The 18,735-nt window shown below is 35.6% G+C and overlaps 2 protein-coding genes across 2 annotated transcripts; both read right to left on the bottom strand.

Annotated features, from left to right (window-relative positions):
* Positions 1-13,571: 13,571 nt before the first annotated feature.
* On the bottom strand, positions 13,572-16,285 carry LOC122080739 (probable LRR receptor-like serine/threonine-protein kinase At3g47570). Its single transcript, XM_042647555.1, has 3 exons — positions 15,529-16,285; positions 14,511-14,942; positions 13,572-13,733 (listed from the first exon to the last, which is right to left on the bottom strand). Exons 1-2 carry the CDS (start codon positions 16,283-16,285, stop codon positions 14,554-14,556), a joined length of 1,146 nt encoding a protein of 381 aa, XP_042503489.1. The 3' UTR covers positions 13,572-13,733; positions 14,511-14,553.
* Positions 16,286-16,287: 2 nt separating this feature from the next.
* LOC122082228 (LRR receptor-like serine/threonine-protein kinase EFR) lies at positions 16,288-18,252 on the bottom strand (the record flags this gene model as incomplete). Its single annotated transcript, XM_042649698.1, has 1 exon — positions 16,288-18,252. A coding segment is annotated over exon 1 (1,947 nt), but the record flags the coding sequence as incomplete, so codon positions are not given.
* Positions 18,253-18,735: the final 483 nt, after the last annotated feature.

The following is an 18,735-nucleotide window of genomic DNA, read 5'->3' as shown; positions in this document are numbered from 1 at the left end:
ATGTCCCATTGTTTATTATAGATATGGTAAATTTATATGGTTATGTATTTTAAGATGAGAGTACTTTATTGTTCTTGGTTTAAGGATTACACCCATGATTAATTTTTTATGATTGGTTAATGATTCTTGTATTCTAAACACTATAGGGTTATTCATATGTTTAATATGGTAAAGGATCTCCAACAATTGGTATCAGAGCCAAGCCTTATAGTGTTAGAATCAAGAAAAATTAAAGAAAAATTGATTTTGTATAGGGTTTTGGTCCCAAATCATGAGAATAGTAATTTTACCATCACTTAAAGGTTTCGGATAAAAAAAATTTCTTCACAAAAGTTGTAGAAGACGAGAAGATGGTTACGGTGGCATATCGTAAGTCACCAAAAACCTCTAGATGCATCGACATGTGTTGCCAGAAATCGACTGCCGAAGGAGAGAGGAAAAAAATTTTTTTATTAAAAAAAAAAAGAAAGGCTGCGAGTCATTGTCGGGTCAACTCGAAAACCCTACCGAGTTGACTTGGAGGTATAGTGGGTCAATTCATGACCAACTTATTTGACTGGGTCAAAGGTTGACCATTTGACCCAGATACCCGACCCGAAGACAATCGGGTTTGACCTAGATTTTTGACCTGGAACTAATATGCCCGAACTGGATTAGACCGCTTGGCCGAACCGGTTGGTTTGGGCAAACTATATTGATTTTGATTCATATTTTTCTGTAACTTCAAATGGCTCGTACGGGCAAACGGTGAAGAATTTTTCACCTTGATTTTTTACGTTGAGTCCAGTTTTTCGTGCTCTTCATTTTGATATATTATGAGTCTAGTTTTGGTCAAATTTTATGATCTGTTTTGTATAAGTTACAAGTATATGTGTTTAATGATTCTTCATAATTTTCTTATTAATTGAAAAAAAATAAAAGAAAATCAACTCATACATTACTTGCATATCAGAATATGAACTTGTTTATTCTTGGTAATGATAGTTCATGTTTTTGTTTATAAATATTTTTTTTTATTCATGCTTAAACAATCCCACTTTTAGCTGCTGGAATGAATTTGTAGACTATTGCAGTAAGATTGGATGGAATCCACCAAAGTGGTAAAGTTCAACCTTATTATAATAGAATACAAATCAAAGGTCTTCTTTGTTTGAAAAGATAGAGAATAATGGTTGATAGCAAGGTTGCTAATGTTCACCCAAATGTGACATTATCAAAGAAAAGTTAAAGTTAAAGTAATTGAAAAACAGAATAAGAATTTCTCAACCTAGAAGATGTTGTCCATCCAAAGGTGGCAGTACTTTTCGAAAGTTAGAAGAAGTCTCGCAGTAATAGCAGAAACTTGAGTGGACCAGTATGTTTCAGACCCAAAGATAGGGATGTAGTTCTAGTTGACACTTTTGAAGTAATTGATAATTGAGCATTGTAATGTTTATTTTGCTAATAGTTATATACTTGTTCTTTTACATTTAAATGACATTTAGCTCATGTTTAAATAACCTATAAATTTAAGCTGTCAGGTGTAATTGTAAGCTATTACAGTGAAATTGATGGAACCCACCAAAGTGGTAAAATCTAAGATTACTGCAATAGATTTACAACTCAAAGGTTTTGTCTTATTTTCAAAGACATAGAAAATTGTTGACAGAAATTACGTAATACTTGTCCAAATGCGATATTATCAAAGATAAGCATAAATGCAAGTGTACTTTAGGCAAACCTTAACCTATACGTTGCTATTCATCCAAAAATAGCAGTAATTTTTGAAGTTGAAGAGCTCCCATGGTCATTATAGTTTTTGAGTGGACTAGTGCATTTCAGACCCAAATGTTGAGAATGTAGTTCAGTTGACACTCTGGTTATGTTTAATGGTTAGTGATGTAATATTGATTTTAATTTTATTGATGTTACATGCATTAATTAAATATTGAATAGATTATTCTTCCTTGAGTTGAACCATTAAACTGAATGTCTTTAAAAGTGGTTTGAGAATATGGATGTCTATATATGCCTCAAAGACCTAGTTTTCTATACTAGGAAAATCAAATCAATAGTTTGACATTATGCTTTTAAAGCAAAGATTTTTGTCCTAAAAAGTATTGGACAGTTGATCAATGGTAATATGGTGGATGAGTGTTTCATGACTATGACCATAGGTTATAGGTTTATTTAATGTGTTATTTTTGTATTCCGATTTGATCAATTCGGATTGGTTGGGTTGGATTAGTATCGATTTTGATCAATCCAATATCAAGTTCTCAAACACTGTCATTGTCTTTTGAAAACCTATTTATGAACATCAATTGATAAATGTTTGGTATTCTTTTGTTTTTGGGCTTATGTGAACAAGTTTATATGTATGTCACATTTGATGAATTGTGTTTTCCAATAAATGGATTAATTTATGACTAATCGAACTAAGTGAGAGAATAAAAGTATAGATCTTAAGCTATTTTATGTGGCTCGACCAATGGGAGGACAAATTCGGTATATTAGGTTGCTAGTGAGAGGATGTTACTAATAGAGGGTCAGTATACTAGGTTGCTAGTGGGAGAATAAATTCAGTGTACTATATTGTTTTTCATGCAAAAGAACTATTTTGAGTTTTACATTGATTTATTATTATCATGATATTAAAGAATTATATATGGCTAAAATATATAGTAAATTTATATTCATGTCATTTTATACTTGTATGTTTTGTTTGAAACACCATATGATGGACAAATATGTTAGAATTAAACTGGGTGTAAGCTTATGCACATTTTATGCTGCACAGTATATTTCTAGAAAGAAATGAAAGGATTGTGCGGAATCCACTAAAGTGGAACATCCTATTCTTTCATAGTTTTTTCAAGCGCAATAAAGTTGGTGACATTTGTCCAAAGACGATGTCACCCAAGTTAAAGAAAATACATGTATGGAAATGACTATTACTTAGAGGGTTCTAAGCCCATATGTGATAAAAGTAATTATATTTCACAGTAAATTTAGATTTACAAGAAGACCAGTGCATTCTTAACCCAAAAGATATGAATGTAGTTACGGTTGTAACTCTTGTGTGTTTTATCTGCTAGATGTACATTTATTGTATAGTTTATCTGCTAGATGTACATATTAAATTTTTTAGCCCGATTATTTGGTGTATATGTCTCATACCTAAGATTTTTAAAGTTACTTAATCTGGTTTTAGCTCTCAGGAAACCCAAACAAGTGTTGTTGATCAAAGCACAACTGAAGGGAAATAGGAACAATTTTGTTGCCCTATTAAGTTTATAATGATTTTGGAGTAATTTTGAATTGATTTTATCTTAAATTCTGTTCTCTGAATTATTTATGTATATTTATGCTTAATTTGTTTGTATTATCCCTGATTGTGTAAGAAACACATGAAAGCATACACTTCTGTACATATATTCATCTCTAATGTGAAAAACATGATAGGAATGAGCGAAACCCATCAAAGTGGTATATTTAATTTAATTGTATGTTTCCTAAGGTAAATGTGACAATTACCTAAAGGTAATGTCATTCAAGTTTATCGACAAAGTGCTTAAGAGCTATGTTTTCTGACATTGGTGTTATTAAGGTTTTTGATATGCTTGGGTAGTGGGAGTTTTATGATCTTATTTAACAAAAAATATCATGGTGGTAAAAGTCAAAGTTTAAAGATTGTGCCTGCTAAGGTTTATTGGCAATGCTTAGCCAAAGTAATTGACGATAAGTCAAGGTAATTGATGATATTTCGTCAGAATTTATGATTTATGGCAGTATTTAGCCTAAGTCCAGAGAAGTGGTGGTTTATCACAGACGATTTGTCAAAGTTTGTGATCTATGGTGGTATTTAACATAAATCCATGGTAGTGGTGATTAATCACAGGCTGTTTATCAAAGTTTATGATTTATGGGGGTATTTAACCTAAATCTATGGAAATGGCGGTTAGCCATGACGGTATGCCAAAGTAAGATATTAATTCAAGAAAAGGGTGGTTTGCCTATATGTTGATTAATATCAAAGTTTACTATCTGTGAGATTTTCAAGGTAGACTAATCTTTAGATCAAGAAATGATCTATAAAGAAATGTATATATATATTTTCAGGCGATTTGGATTGATAGTTTTCTATTGTTTTTAACCTAAGATAGTTATATGCCGTATATTGAGGTGTATTTTCTATTATTGCTCAACAGTAGAGATTATTGATTGAATCAAAGTTTGTTTGAGTGGTGTTCAATCTTGGGATTATTTGGCCAGGTGTCAATGGAAAGACATCAATATCAGTATAGCCCAAGTGGGAGATTGTTAGGATTTTATGTGGGCTTAACTGATACCGATTGATCCATTGGACCCAAGCAATAATAGATCTACTCTAATTAAGAAACTCCCAGCTCTTTCCATTGTGAGAGTGGAATAAGGTTTTAGCGATTCTATTATAAATATAATATTTACGGTCTCTACAACTATTACTTAATGCCTTATTAGTTTTGGGAGTACGACTTTCTCACAAGAGCAAGTATACAGAAAGAGAGGAAACCCTAAAATAAGAGGCTGCAAAAGATCTTAGTAGAAGATCTCAATAAAAGGACTCCACTTGTGTAGTTCTTCATTGTCATATTCATGGGAGTAATGTTTAATCACATGGAACAGAGGTTCATGATCTATGCTCATGGGATTTCTAAACTTACACAGGTACATACTTCTCTATTCCTATTTATGGTTCATGTCATGGATGTCCCATTATTTATTATAGATATTGTAAATTTATATAGTTATGTATTTTAAGATGTGAGTACTTTATTGTTCTTGATTTAGGGACTATACCCATGATTAATCTTTTATGATTAGTTGATGATTTTTGTATTCTAAACGCTATAGAATTATTCATATGTTTAATATGGTAAAGGATCTCTAACAGGAAGTTCTCCTTCCAGACTGTTGTTTTGAAAAGCAATGTACTGTAGTCTACTCAGCTTACCGATTTCTTGGGGGATTTTTCCATGGAGGGCGTTATTTCCAATGATGAGGAAATGCAAAAAAGTGAGATTCCCTATGGAAGGAGATGTGTTCCCAGCCAAGCCCTTCCCTTGTAAATCCAAGCTTATAACCCGTTGTCGATGATGATGGCCACATGTGATCCCTACCCAGTTGTAGAAATGGATAGAATCATTCCAAGAACTTACTACTCCGTACGGGTCATCATAAATTTGTTTCTTAAACTCCAGTAAAGCAAGTCGATCTGCCTCGTTCCCTTCTATGATCCTTCTACTTCCAGTGGTGACTGATTCTAACAGCCTCAATGAACTCCCAAAGAGCATCAAAATGAAAACTAGAATAAGCCGAAGAAATGCCATGAGAATCAAATTTTGGGACACCAATCTGTAGAAACAATGCAATATATTTATGAGTTGTGGTAGGATATATTACTACTCGGTACGTTATTGTCCATGAGAAAAGCATCCTATTTATGGGATACTAACTTAGTAAGGGAAGAATGATAATATTCCCCCAATAACTGGACCTTAGGTGTCAAGTCTTTCCTTTTATCACTTTGACAAACGAGTCAATGAATTTCTAGAACTTCTCAATTAGGACCAGTTGCCTAGGGCTATGGACCACTAAGGGGTGACCATTGAATTTTGTGACAATTGGCCATAGACGGAGGAAGAGAAGAATGAACTTTATTTAGTGTGGTCGACTTTTGTATCCAATCTTTAAACATTTCAACATTTCATCTATGGGCCTCTTGTGAGTATCTCCAACAGGGGCATTCTAGAACTCAACGCATCTTCATTATTGTTCACAAGGACTCATTTTACTATGATAGTATTCCACCAAAAGATAGACCTTAGAGGACAAGTCAAGTCAAGTCAAGCCAAGTCTTTCCTCTTATTTCCTCCTTAGACCATTTGTTACGAATCGATGAGATTAGTGGTTTTATTTGGATTTTATATTTTCCATCCATTTTAAGGGTCATTATCTTTAATACTATCTCATACAACATGTCAAGCTGGTTGACCAATAAAAATCTAACACATGGCATCTTAAATGGACCTCTGTCAACTGTAGAAGTAGTTGCATAAGGAACTCTTTCCTTTGCTAAAAAAAAGTGCTTTTACACCATACTTAAATTCGTTAGATAACCGAAATTTCATGGTGTAATTTTTGTTTTTTCGTAAGAGATGTAAAGGTTCAATCTCTGTATTTAAATTTGGTATTGGATAATTATTTTACAAACAATTTCACTTTTATCCCTATGAGACTTGTTTCCTACTTCTTGGGTAAAATGGTCTTCAAATTGTATCCATTTTTTTAAAAATATTTTGAGTGAGTTCTACAATTTCCCCTTTGTTTTAATTCATGAAATCTATGTTTCAAAATTGGACATGGCTTGTCCACGCCCAAAACTAAAAATGACCCAACTCAAGAGACAAAAAAATTTTCCAGATCGATAGGATATAGCTGGTGTTTTCCTTTTCTTCCCCCTTTATTAGGTTGGGGTTTCTTTGGTGATTCAAATTAATTATAAAATTACTCGCATTGGGAATCAGGTTTGAGAAGACGGAATTGGAGTTGAGATCAGTCAAGGTCCATATCAATCTGCTCTGATTTGAATCAGATAATAATACCATTGGGTTCAATTAAAAAAATATATTTTTTTACCATTTTACCTTTTATCGTATCGATTCCCCTTTATTAGGCTGGGGCTATGCTTGTGCCACTTATATCGGTTTTAGGTCCCCCATGAAAGCAGAGTTTGGATCAGATTCTCGTATGTACGGTGTCTGATCCATCGTTGAAATCCACTCAATCTCTCGACCTGTTGTAAGAAGAGAGAAATTAAATGGATTCCAAGTGTGGATCAGGCACCATACGAGAATGATTCTCGTACGAAGACTTGATCTGGACTCCATGAAAGCATGAAGGAGAGAAATACATTCCTTGATTGCATGCCCCTGCGCCTACGTGGGAACCATTGAGGGGCGCATATGACCATCAATAGGCGATGAGGGATTTTGTATTTCATAAGGGTGGGGTTGTCATTTCGTCCCTCTGTATCAAGGCACAGGAGTGGTGGTGTGAAAATTTTCTAGTTGTCATTTCGTCCCTTTGTATCTGGGTGAAGTAGCGGTGGTGTGAAAATCGTCTGCACCAGCTGCATCGATGTAGTGAGCATCGGGTGACTGGCACCCATTGGGACGCGTGTCCAGATGTTTTCAAGATGCTCACTGCACCTCACTGTTTGCTGTAGAGGATGTGGACTCGGAGCGGTGTGAATAGGAGCATTCATTTTCCCACCAGGCAACATGAGTGAATGATTGATGGGAAGATGAAAACTTTAACCTAACGGTGATGACTGGCACGATCATCCGGCCAATCCTCTCAAGAGGATGATATATTGTTCGAATCCCAATTTCCAAGTAAGTTTTGTATTTGTTAGTTGATTTTAGCTCTCATTAGTCCAGAATATATGAACAGTTTGTCAATTCAACAGTAACTTAGTTGATAGTTCACCAAGTGTTTTCACTTTCATAGGACCACAAACATCAGAATACACCAATTCCAAGATATTTCTTTTTATTTGAGGAAGCTTTATATAAAAATTAACTTTATGTTGTTTACCAACCAAACAATGAACACAACGTTTTAGAGGCGTACCTTTCATGTTGCGAAGTAAATTTCTTTTGGTGAGAATTTGCATTCCTTTCTCACTCATATGACCAAGTCGCCGATGCCACAAGTCTGTAGCTGATTCCTCCTCTATTGTGTTCACCTCAGCCTTGCACACTTGTGCTTTTGTGTAGTACAGTGTGCAACATTTGCTTCCTCTAGCCACCACAAGGGATCCTTTGGTAAGCTTCCGTCGACCATTACCAAAATGGTTGTCATAACCATCTTCATCTAATTTCCCTGCAGAGATCAAATTCATACAGAGTTCTGGTACATGTCTCATATCTTTGAGAACCAATTTAGAGCCAACATTTGTCTTAACACTTATGTCACCTATCCCCATGGTTTTTGAAGTACCACTGTTGCTCATTCTTACAACACCAAAATCACCTATCTTGTAAGAGGTAAATAACTCTCTGTGAGGGGTAGCATGGTATGAAGCACCAGTATCAATAATCCAGTTTGTGTCATGACCTGAGAGAGTGAAACAAGATTTTTCACAGCCTGAGAAAACAATAATGTCTCCATCTGAACTGACAGCAGCAGTATCATTTTCTTCTTTTTTCTCTTCCCTTTTTCTTTTCACTGTATCTCTTTTAAGCTTCCTGCACTCCTTTTTCATGTGTCCTTCCTTTTTGCAATAGTAACATGTAATTCCTTTTCTTAACTTGGATCTTCCTTTTGACTTCTCTCTGTATTGAGGTTTCCTATGTTTGCTTTTCCCTCTATTCTCTGTGACAAGTGCCTCTTGTTGAGATGAACTTGGGGACTTTCTTCTTGTTTCTTCATTCAACAAACTTCCAGTTACTTGACCCATTGTAAGTTTTCCATCTGGAGCAGAATTACTTAGAGACACCACCAATGTCTCTCAACTGTCAGGTAATGAACTGAGAAGTAACAAGGCTTGTAACTCGTCATATAGTACAACATTCATAGTGGAGAGCTAGTTCACAATACTTTGCACCTCATTCAAATGTTCTGCAATTGAGCTTCATTCTCTATACTTCAGGTTTACAGGCTTTCTAATTAGAAGAGCTTTGTTACCAGCAGTCTTCCATTCGTATAGCCCTTTTAATTCTTTCCACATTGAACGAGCCGATGTTTCTGTGGATATATGATGAAAAACTGTATCATCCAACCATTATCAAATGAAACCAACAGCTTTTAGATCTAAAGCTTTCCAATCTGCATCAGACATTTTTTCTTGCTTTTCTGTGTCACCCTCTACAGGTGCAGATAGATCCTTACAATATAATAAGTCTTCCATTTTTACTTTCCAAATCATCCAGTTGCTTCCATTCAAACTGACCATCCTTGTTCCAGTGTTCCCTTCCATTGTTTACACACACTTACAACCAAGCTCTGATACCACTTATTGAGGAAAAACAAATCCGTTTTCCACCACTTATGTGCAAATAATAGAGATACAAAACCAATAAAAATATGCAATAGCCAATAATGCAGATAAAATCGATCAAGCCAAACCAAAATAGAAGACACCAATTTTTAATGTGGAAAACCCTCTCAATGAGAAAGGTAAAAACCACGAGACCTATTCCAGATCAAACTTTCATTATGCAAATAATGGAGTTACACAGTTCTCTCTAGATATACTAGAGGTTACCAATAAACATCAAGAGTAATACCCTACTCCTGGATAACAAAATATCTCACCAAAATAACAAGGTGGAATCACATGAACAAAAAACACTCACTTCAACTGAAAATGACAAATACATGAAGAACTGTCACCTTCCCTGCTTCCCTGGACACAAAAAATGCTGCCACGCCGCTATAGATCTCTTCTCAAAAAGCTCACCTTCTAGTTTCACAAACCAGGATGAAGGTGAAGAATAGAGAGCAAAAAACTGAATCTCTCTGCTTCCTCTTTTCTTTTCTTCTCAGAGAAAGAAAAATGAGAGATTAGAGAGAGTCCAAGAAAAGAGAGACAGAGAGTGAGAGACAGACCGAGAGAGGGAGAGAGAGCTCGGACAGAGAGGGTGGGGGGGAGAGAGAAATGAGGCCGAGAGAGTGAGAGAGAGAGGGGGGCAGTTACTTTTCCCCCACTCTTTCTCTCTTATCTTCTTCTCAAATTTTTTTTTCTTTTCAAAGGACAGCTGACCCTCCTCTTGACTTGTGAGGAGGACCCAACATTTCTCAATTTTCCTTCACGGTAGAGTGAGAAGGTCTACTTGAGGTGAGGATTTCAGAGGCAAAACCCTATAACAAAGTGAACAGAAAAGAACGTTCCAATGGCTCCTGGAGTTAGAGCCGAAGTGATGATGAGATTTCAAACTAGAGATCTGTAGAGTGAAGAGGAGATTTCAGACCCTAGTATCATGATCCCTGTGTTTAATCGAGTGAAGAGTAGTATATTTCAAAGTTCAAACACAGATTTGTGATTCTCACTAGTGAACTCAGGTGGTTCGCAACTTCCATCGAACTCCTTACGGCTTCAATTCCCCAGGCCACTGGATCAACATCTGTCCACATGTCGAGCTGTTGTGCCTCGCTACAAGATATACCGCGCACCCCCCACACTATAGAGGACTCTAATCCTGCTTCCATTCTCCTGCACATTTGGCGTTTCTCGTAGGGATGTAAATGGATAATCAAAATCCGAATCCATGTTTGTATAGGGGATTAGGGGTATCCGTATTTGATCAAAGGGTATCATGATTAAAATCAGAATTATCTGGCAAATAATTATCTAATCTGATTAAATAATAAATTAATGATTTTGAGGGTTCTTGAAGTTTAGACATTTTCTAGAGAATGAGGAAAAGAACTAAGACGACTTAGAAAGATGGATTAAGAGCAAATTGTATTCATTGGGGGGGGGGGAGAGGAAGGTCAGTCCAGATTACATAAGTCAGAGAGTAAATAAATGGTTCAAAATCCAAATTTGATCTGCATCCATACCCATTTAGGGGTATTCATATCCGACCATGAAATATCCAGATCCAATCACTTCTGATTCAAGTTCGATCTGTATCCGATCCGTTTACATCCGTAGTTTCTAGCACTAGATCAACTAGATTCTTATTTTATTTTATGAGTTATTATTGGTGTATCCATGTACAATCTATATCAACTTCTATGTGGCAAACAAAAATAAAAGCCTTTTGTAGATATGAAAAACATAGAGGATTCTTTCGGCAAGTGGTAAAGAGGAACGCACAAACGCGCATCAAATTGTATAGTAAATTAGAAGGCAATAATGTAATTCCATATAGGAGAGAGATAGGCCACTGGATCAACAATTGTCCACATGTCGAGCCGTTGTGCTACGCTACAAGATATACCGTGCACCCTTGCACCATAGAGCACTCCAATCATGCTTTCATTCTCTTGCATGTCTGGCGTTTCTGGCAGGGATGTAAATGGATAGTCAAAATCCGAATCCATGTTTGTACAGGGGATTAGGGGTATCCGTATCCGATCAAAGGGTATCATGATTAAAGTCCGAATTATTTGAAAAATAATTATTTGATCTGATTAAATAATAAATTAATGATTTTAAGGGTTCTTGAAGTTTAGACATGTTCTAGAGAATGAAGAAAAGAGCTAAGGCAACTTAGAAAGATGGATTAAGAGCAAATTGTATTCATTATGGGGGGAGAGGAAGGTCGGTCCAGATTGCATAAGTCAGAGAGTAAACGGATGGTTGAAAATCCGAATTTGATTTGCATCCATATCCATTTAGGGGTATCCGTGTCCGATCACTTCTGATTCAAGTTCGATCTGTATCCGATCCATTTACATCCCGAATTTCTGGCACTAGATCAACTAGATTCTTATTTTATTTTATGGGTTATTATAGGTGTATCCATATATTGTGACAATAACCTATATCACCTTCTATGTGGCACACAAAAATAAAAGCCTTTTGTAAATATGAAAAACATAGAGGATTCTTTCGGCAAGTGGTATAGAGGAACGCACAAACGTGCATCAAATTGTATCGTAAATTAGAAGGCAATAATGTAATTTCATATAGGAGAGAGATAGGCACAAATGCGCTATTGCAGCCTACCCTAGCGTCACAGAGAACCTTTTTCCTTAAGATAAAACATCATTATGATTGTGAACAAGTACCGGTATAAATAAACAATTGCACAAAATATAACAATTATAACAACTACATAATAAAAATGAAAATCCAACATCTCTTGCTAGTCTCTATGCCTTGAATTGTGTAGAGCTAATCCTTGGGGTCATTGTGATATTATCAGTCCGAAACAAATTCTTGTGCGATGGCCTCAAGAAGTTAGGTGCAGCGTTGAAGGTTTGATCACGGGACCTCGCTCCCTGAGGCGGAGTACCTTGTCCCCTCCAAGTCAACTGCGCTAACCCCTTGTTGTTCCAGTAAATATTTCAACTATTTGGTCATTCCAACATAAAGTTCACTAGTTCCACCTAAGTTATATGAATGTCAATCTAGGGCAGGAATTGGAACTAGACCAGAATCAAACAATTAAAAATCGAAATTGATCAGAACTGATTATTAATAGGTCGGTCCTATTCTTAGCCACTGGTATTTTATATTTTAGGATCAAAATCAGACCAAATCGATTAACTTGTTAGAGCCGATCAAGTTCCAATTACGGGAGTTTATCTGCAAGTGTCTAATTTTTTTCACTCATCAATCACTTTCTTGAGCCAAGCGCACGCATATTGAAATGGACCATTGAGTCCATGGGATTATATTTAATATATTTTATTTAATTTTATTATATATTGTTTAGGCCAAAGGTTTTGTGCATGGACGTGCACACGACAATGAATGGAGACAATAGGGGGTCGAAATGACCAACCCCCAATTTAAAGAATCGTTGGATTCCCATGCGTGATTATGCATGGACCTATTCCCCAATTATTTATGAACTCAATATGTTAAGGCTGCTTCTGATAGTCATTCAGTTTCAGAAACGACGTTTTGTGTCAAAAATAGAATTTTTAGTTTCTGTGTCAAAATGTCATTTAAAAAAAAAAAATAGTGTTTGGTGAACTTATTTCATAACAATTACTCTAGTTGTTCACTTTTTTTGTATTTGGAATGTAAAGGAAATGACGGAACAAGGTTTCGTTGTTCTATCATTTTGCGTTTCTAGAGTTTTTTTTTCCCTTTTCTTTCCAAAAAAAACCGAAAACACCAAGTTGACACCAAATGCTTTATTCCATTTTTCTATTCCTATAGAACGGAAAAACATCATAAACGTTTTTCTGAATGACTACCAAAAGCAGCCTAAATACCATTTTATTTGAGCTCTATTGACCAGTGTTTTAGTCTTCAGACCTATGAATAACAAGAAGTGATATAAGAATCAAAACCAGAACCACAACCCTTATAATTGGTACTAATTTCAAGGTTTGGCATTAATTAAGTGATAATTTTCTAGTCCTAGCTCTAAAATATTGGAAGTTAACACCCTCCCCAATTTATCAAAACAGTCCCAACTAACACCCATAACCTGAACCACAAATTCTAACACCGTTAAAAGGAAGCAAAATCCCATGATAAAAACCTGAACTTTATTTTTTCCCTTTTCTATTCATGTGAAGATAATGATTTTCATTATTAATATTATGAAATAACACATCAAAAAGCTTGACAAGAAAATCCAGAATCTTAGAAACTTGAGATATGTTATTCCCATGGTATCTCACACGGGGGTGTTTAGTGCTCTTTACTGCTTTTAGTGAAAGTTGAATGGTTTTCATTTAACCCCAGTATGACCCGGTCCATGCAGTTGTGAGATCAGTATGGACTCGCGGGATAAGTCAGGCCAAAAGTCTAGATAGCCATCGTTAGCAAAAAAAAAAAAGTGGTATATGATAATAAACAAATGAAAGAAAATGAAAATATAATAAAAGACACTTTAACGTCAAAGTGATGGATAGTACATGTATGGCCAATCTGTATAATTGTCCTCCATCAAACAAATTGGTCACATTCTCCTTTGTATCAGACTCCACCAGTAGATCATCAATTTTCAAGTTTTCGGCTTGTTGCAATCCTTGTTAAGGAGTCATACTTTTCATTCTTACAGCTGATATTGAACCTGCACATTAAAATCCACACACTTCACAACCACAAAACAACTCAAATAAATTCTTGCGATTCATCATTTGATATCTTAGGCTATGTTTGGAGCATTATCAAAATAGATCATGGGTCTATATCTCATTGTAAAGCGAGAAAAACATCCTGATTTCAGAGCTATGCATCCATTTTGGATTTTGGCATTCTTAACACACCCCAAAGTTTGGAATTTAGTTACTTGTCAAAAACTAGTACAATCTTGATACAAATTGGGCTCAGGTAAGGTTGAAATTGAGTCTTAAACTCTTCTAACCGCCAACTTAATTATCATATGTGAATCATCATTTTAAAAACTGGTACCAGATTTGGCATATCGGCTAATCTATATTTATATCGATTGTCACTGATATTGATACCTGCCTGATCCTATATCGGCGGAATGGTTCTAACTATGGGTAAATCTATCTAGAAAATTATACCGGATCCCTATTGGTATTGGTAGTTCCCAATACCGATACCTGCCTGATTCTATATCAGTTGAATAGTTCTAACTGGGGGCAAATTTCTCCAAAAATAATAATTTTTAATCAAAATTGAGGGCAAAATCAACCAGCCCCATATGGCTGATCCGTATTGGTATCGGTATTAATACCGTTTTTTAAAACCATAAAGTGAAAAACTCTAAATCAACTTACCTATTCTGTATGATCTAGAAATTTCTTTTCCCCAGGTTTTCCATAGGCATTAAGTGGCTAAGACAACACAATAACTACAAAAGTAATAAATTTAAAATTACCTTCTAATCGGGCATAGCTGCTCTATATTCCTAGATTCTTGCTTCAAAAAAAATTCCCTTTGATCAAATGTAGTCCTCTCATAACATCATTCATGTTCATACATTCTCTTGGCGATTCCATGGAGCACTGGAGTGCAATTTCAAATATTGATGTTATGCAATCTTGCAATTTATATGTCTTATGACTAGGACCTTCAATTCTGTTGACAACATCTTCTTCAATTTCTTCACTTTGTTCTTCCTTGGGTAGGAGTTTTGGATCTAAAATTTGCATCACGTGGATGGGAAAAGATGCCTTTGCAAAGTTATGGAGATTTAAGTCATTGGTAAACATCTGATCTGTTGGGCTTTTCCCTGTGAACATCTCCAATAAAAGGATACCATAGCTAAACATATCACCTTGTATAGTCGTTCTTCCATCCATGCCATATTCTGAAATTTAGAAACCTCGCTCTTATTGTTAGTATAACAAAAAGAGGTCGATCTGCATATTTTTTTCATATAATAATAGAAATTATGGTCTAAAATATGAAAATTGTGAACACGTTACTAAAAAGTAGCAAGTTACATAATCATTTCTTCAATTTGGGACCATAATTCTTTTGATAATGATAGAATCAATCGATTCTAAATTCGGTCCAACTAGGAACTAGGGTCCAGTGCACTCGTAGTATAACCAATTCCAAATTGAAATGGATATGGATAAAACCATGATCCAATCTAAGTAAGATATTTACTAAAAAAAACTAATTAAAATAGAAAAGTGTGTTGATTGACACAATCAACTCTAGAACGAGATCTAAATGTGTAATAATAGTTGGATTGAAATATTAATCCTAATAAATAGGATCTTTAGAATTTTACTCTTTTTCTAAATCATCATTTAATCATGTTTAACACCCAACAATGGATTTTGATTAGAATGGACAACAACATCTTAGTAATAGCATTTAGATGTATAGAATCAAAATTTAATATGTTGATAACTCAAAATAAAATTGTATAATTTATTTTTTACCTGGAGCAGCATAGCCAATAGATCCTTTTATCCCAACAGAACTAGTTTGAATCTGGGATGAGTTGTCATCAGGTTCTAAAAGTAGCCTCGTCAAACCAAAATCACTGACATGTGCAGTCATATCATTGTCAAGTAGAACATTGCTTGGCTTCAAGTCACAATGAACAATTGTCCCATAACAATGATAATGAAGGTAATCCAATGCAGAAGCCACATCAATTGCGATGTTTAGTCTTTGAAGAAGGCTTAAATTCCTTGAGTGATCATGTGCCTCCATTGGCAGATACAACCAATCACATAAACTCCCATTGGGCATAAACTCATAAACAAGAGCTTTGAAATCTTCGCCTTTGGAATCAAGACTTGAACAGGAGGTTAAGATCTTGACAAGATTTCGATGCCGAATATTTCTTAATGCTTTGCATTCAGCCATAAAGCTCTTGTAAGCTCTTGGATTTTGAAGGTTGAGTACCTTGACTGCGACAATGGTTTCACCTTGGTTGATAATCCCTTTGTATACAAAGCCAAAACTTCCGGAACCTATGAAATTTGTTGAAGAAAATCCTCCAGTTGCTTGGAAGAGCTCTTTGTAGGAAAGCTTTATGAACTTGTCACCAATTAATGGTATGGATGATGGTTTATTTTTTGATTTTCTTTTCCAACAAAGGGTAAGAAAGGAAGATATCAAAAGTAAACCAAAAACCACACTGATTATCGCCAAAACCATTCTAAAAGCATGAGACTTTTCTCGTTTCATTGATCCATGGATTGTGCAAGACTGCAAGTAGGTAGTTGTAACTTTGCAATTCCCCCACAAAGCTTATCATTTCCCTTGACCGAAATTGCATTTGCATTTCCAAAGATTCCTTTTGTTGGTACCACCCCCTCAAGATTATTGAAGGATAAATTCAAACTTTGCAATATTGAAAGTTTCTCAAGATCTTTTGGGATTTGCCCTGATAAGTTGTTGAGTGAGAGAACTAAATCTTGAAGACCCTTCAAAAGAGTCAAATATTGAGGAATGGTTCCTTCAAAGAAATTATGCCCCATAATAAGATGTTCCAAACTATTGCAGTCACCAATGGAGGAGGGGATTTCTCCAGAAAGATCGTTGTGAGAGATATTTAATAGAGAAAGACTCTTCAAGTTACCGATTTCAATTGGTAGGGATCCAACTAGAGAATTATGAGACAAGTCGAGAAATATTGATAAGTAGGAGATAAGAAAGACTTGCTTAGGTATTGGGCCTTGGAGGTTATTATTATCAAGGGTTAAGAGCTGTAACTTTTGACAGTTTCCAATACTGGAAGGAATGCTTGCATTCAAGTTGTTACCTTCTAAATGGAGTTCATACAAAAGAGTGAGATTTCCTATTGAGGAAGGTATTTGTCCTGAAAGTCTATTTCTACCCAAGAATAATCTTTGAAGCTTCGAAAGTTTTCCTATATCATATGGAATATTACCTTCGAGAAAGTTCCCCTCCATGCCCAATCCGGTTAAGTTGACGAGATTCTGAATCCCAGAAGGAATTGTTCCAGATATTAGATTACTTCCAAAATAAAACAGTAAGAGATGTGTTGATAGATTGGCTTTAAAGTAGGGAAGGGGGCCCTTAAAAGCATTATTGCTTAGGTCAAAAACCTCTAGATTTGTACAATTGAGCAAAGAATTTACAAAATCGAGATTTGGAGCTTCCCCTGTTCCAAATTGATTTCCACTAATAACGAATTGTTGAAGGTTTTGAAGATCTCCTAAGTTGTTAGGAATTGATCCAATAAAATTGTTTACACCCAAATGGATTAATTGGAGTGTTGAGATATTGGAGATGGAACCCGGAAAGCTTCCTGAGAAAAGGTTCTCTGCAACTTCTAGAATTTGGAGATTTGGAAGAGTGAGGCCTATATCTCGTGGAAGGCTCCCATGCAATTGGTTTAATACGAGAGAAATAACTTCAAGAGATGAGAGATTATATAGTGAGATAGGGAACATACCAGATAGTTTATTTTGAGAAAGTGCTAGAAAAAATAAGTTTGTTAGCCGACCAAAGGATTTTGGAATACTCCCTTGCAGTGCATTTCCATTTAAAGAGATAACTCGGATGGAGGAAATATTTCCAAAAGATGCTGGTATTTCTCCTGTCAAGCCATTAAAATTAATAGAAATTATCTCCAGCTTTGACAAAGATGAAAATAGTTCAACTGGAATCCTCCCGACAAGATTGTTCCATGAGAAGTGAATTCCTCTTAGACGAGTACAGTTTGCCAAGCTGGTAGGAAGTTTTCCTTCCAAAGTGTTGTTGGCACAGTAAATTTCTCTTAGTCGAATCAACTTACCGATTTCTTGGGGGATTTCTCCATGGAAGCTATTGTTTCTAATGTTGAGGAAATGAAGAAAAGTGAGATTTCCTACCGAAGGAGATATGTTCCCAACCAAGCCCTTCCCTTGTAAATCCAAGCTGATAACCCGTTGTCGATGACGTTGGCCACATGTGATCCCTACCCAGTTGCAGAAATGGATAGAATCATTCCAAGAACTTAGTGCTCCGTACGGATCATCATAAATTTGTTTCTTAAACTCCAGCAAAGCAAGTTGATCTGTCTCGTTCCCTCCTATGATCCTTATATTGCCACTAGTGACTGATCCTAGCAGCCTTAATGAGCTCCCAAAGAGCATCAAAATGAAAACTAGAATAATCTGAAGTGCCATCAGAACCAAATTTTGAGATGCAAATATAGGAACAATGCAATTTATGAGTTGCAGTAGGGATAGCTATTCTGTTATTGTCTTCGAGAAAAGTATCATATTTAAAGGATAGTACTAAGGAACAATGATAATATTCCACCAATAACTTTGAAGATGTCAAGTCTACAAATGAGTCAATGAATTTCTAGAACTTCTCAATTAGGACCAGTTGCCTAGGGCTATGGACCACTGAGTGGTGATCATTGAATTTTGTGACAATTGGCCATACGCGGAGGAAAGAATAATGAACATTTAGTGTGGTCCCACTTCTGTATCCAATGTTTAAACATTTCATCTATGGGCCTCTTGTGAATATCTCCAACAGGGGCATTCTGGGACCCAACACATCTCCATGCCTTGATGCTTTTGATTCATTGATACCCATACCATACTCTGGAATAAATACATATATTTATATAAAAAATAATCTTGTTAGTTTTTGTTGATGGCAAGTCTTTTAATTTT

Source organism: Macadamia integrifolia, chromosome 6 (assembly GCF_013358625.1).
Source record: "Macadamia integrifolia cultivar HAES 741 chromosome 6, SCU_Mint_v3, whole genome shotgun sequence".
Classification (NCBI taxonomy): Eukaryota; Viridiplantae; Streptophyta; class Magnoliopsida; order Proteales; family Proteaceae; genus Macadamia; species Macadamia integrifolia.
Note: the sequence above shows the minus strand (reverse complement) of the source record. Positions and strands in the feature narration are given on the sequence as shown.

Bases quoted from the DNA above. Each gene is read 5' to 3' on its own strand.
- LOC122080739 (XM_042647555.1), bottom strand. From the start codon at position 16,285: ATGAAACGAGAAAAGTCTCATGCTTTTAGAATGGTTTTGGCGATAATC. The intron at 14,943-15,528 runs GTAAAAAATAAA...TCTAAATTTCAG, and splicing joins TATTGGCTATGCTGCTCCAG to AATATGGCATGGATGGAAGA.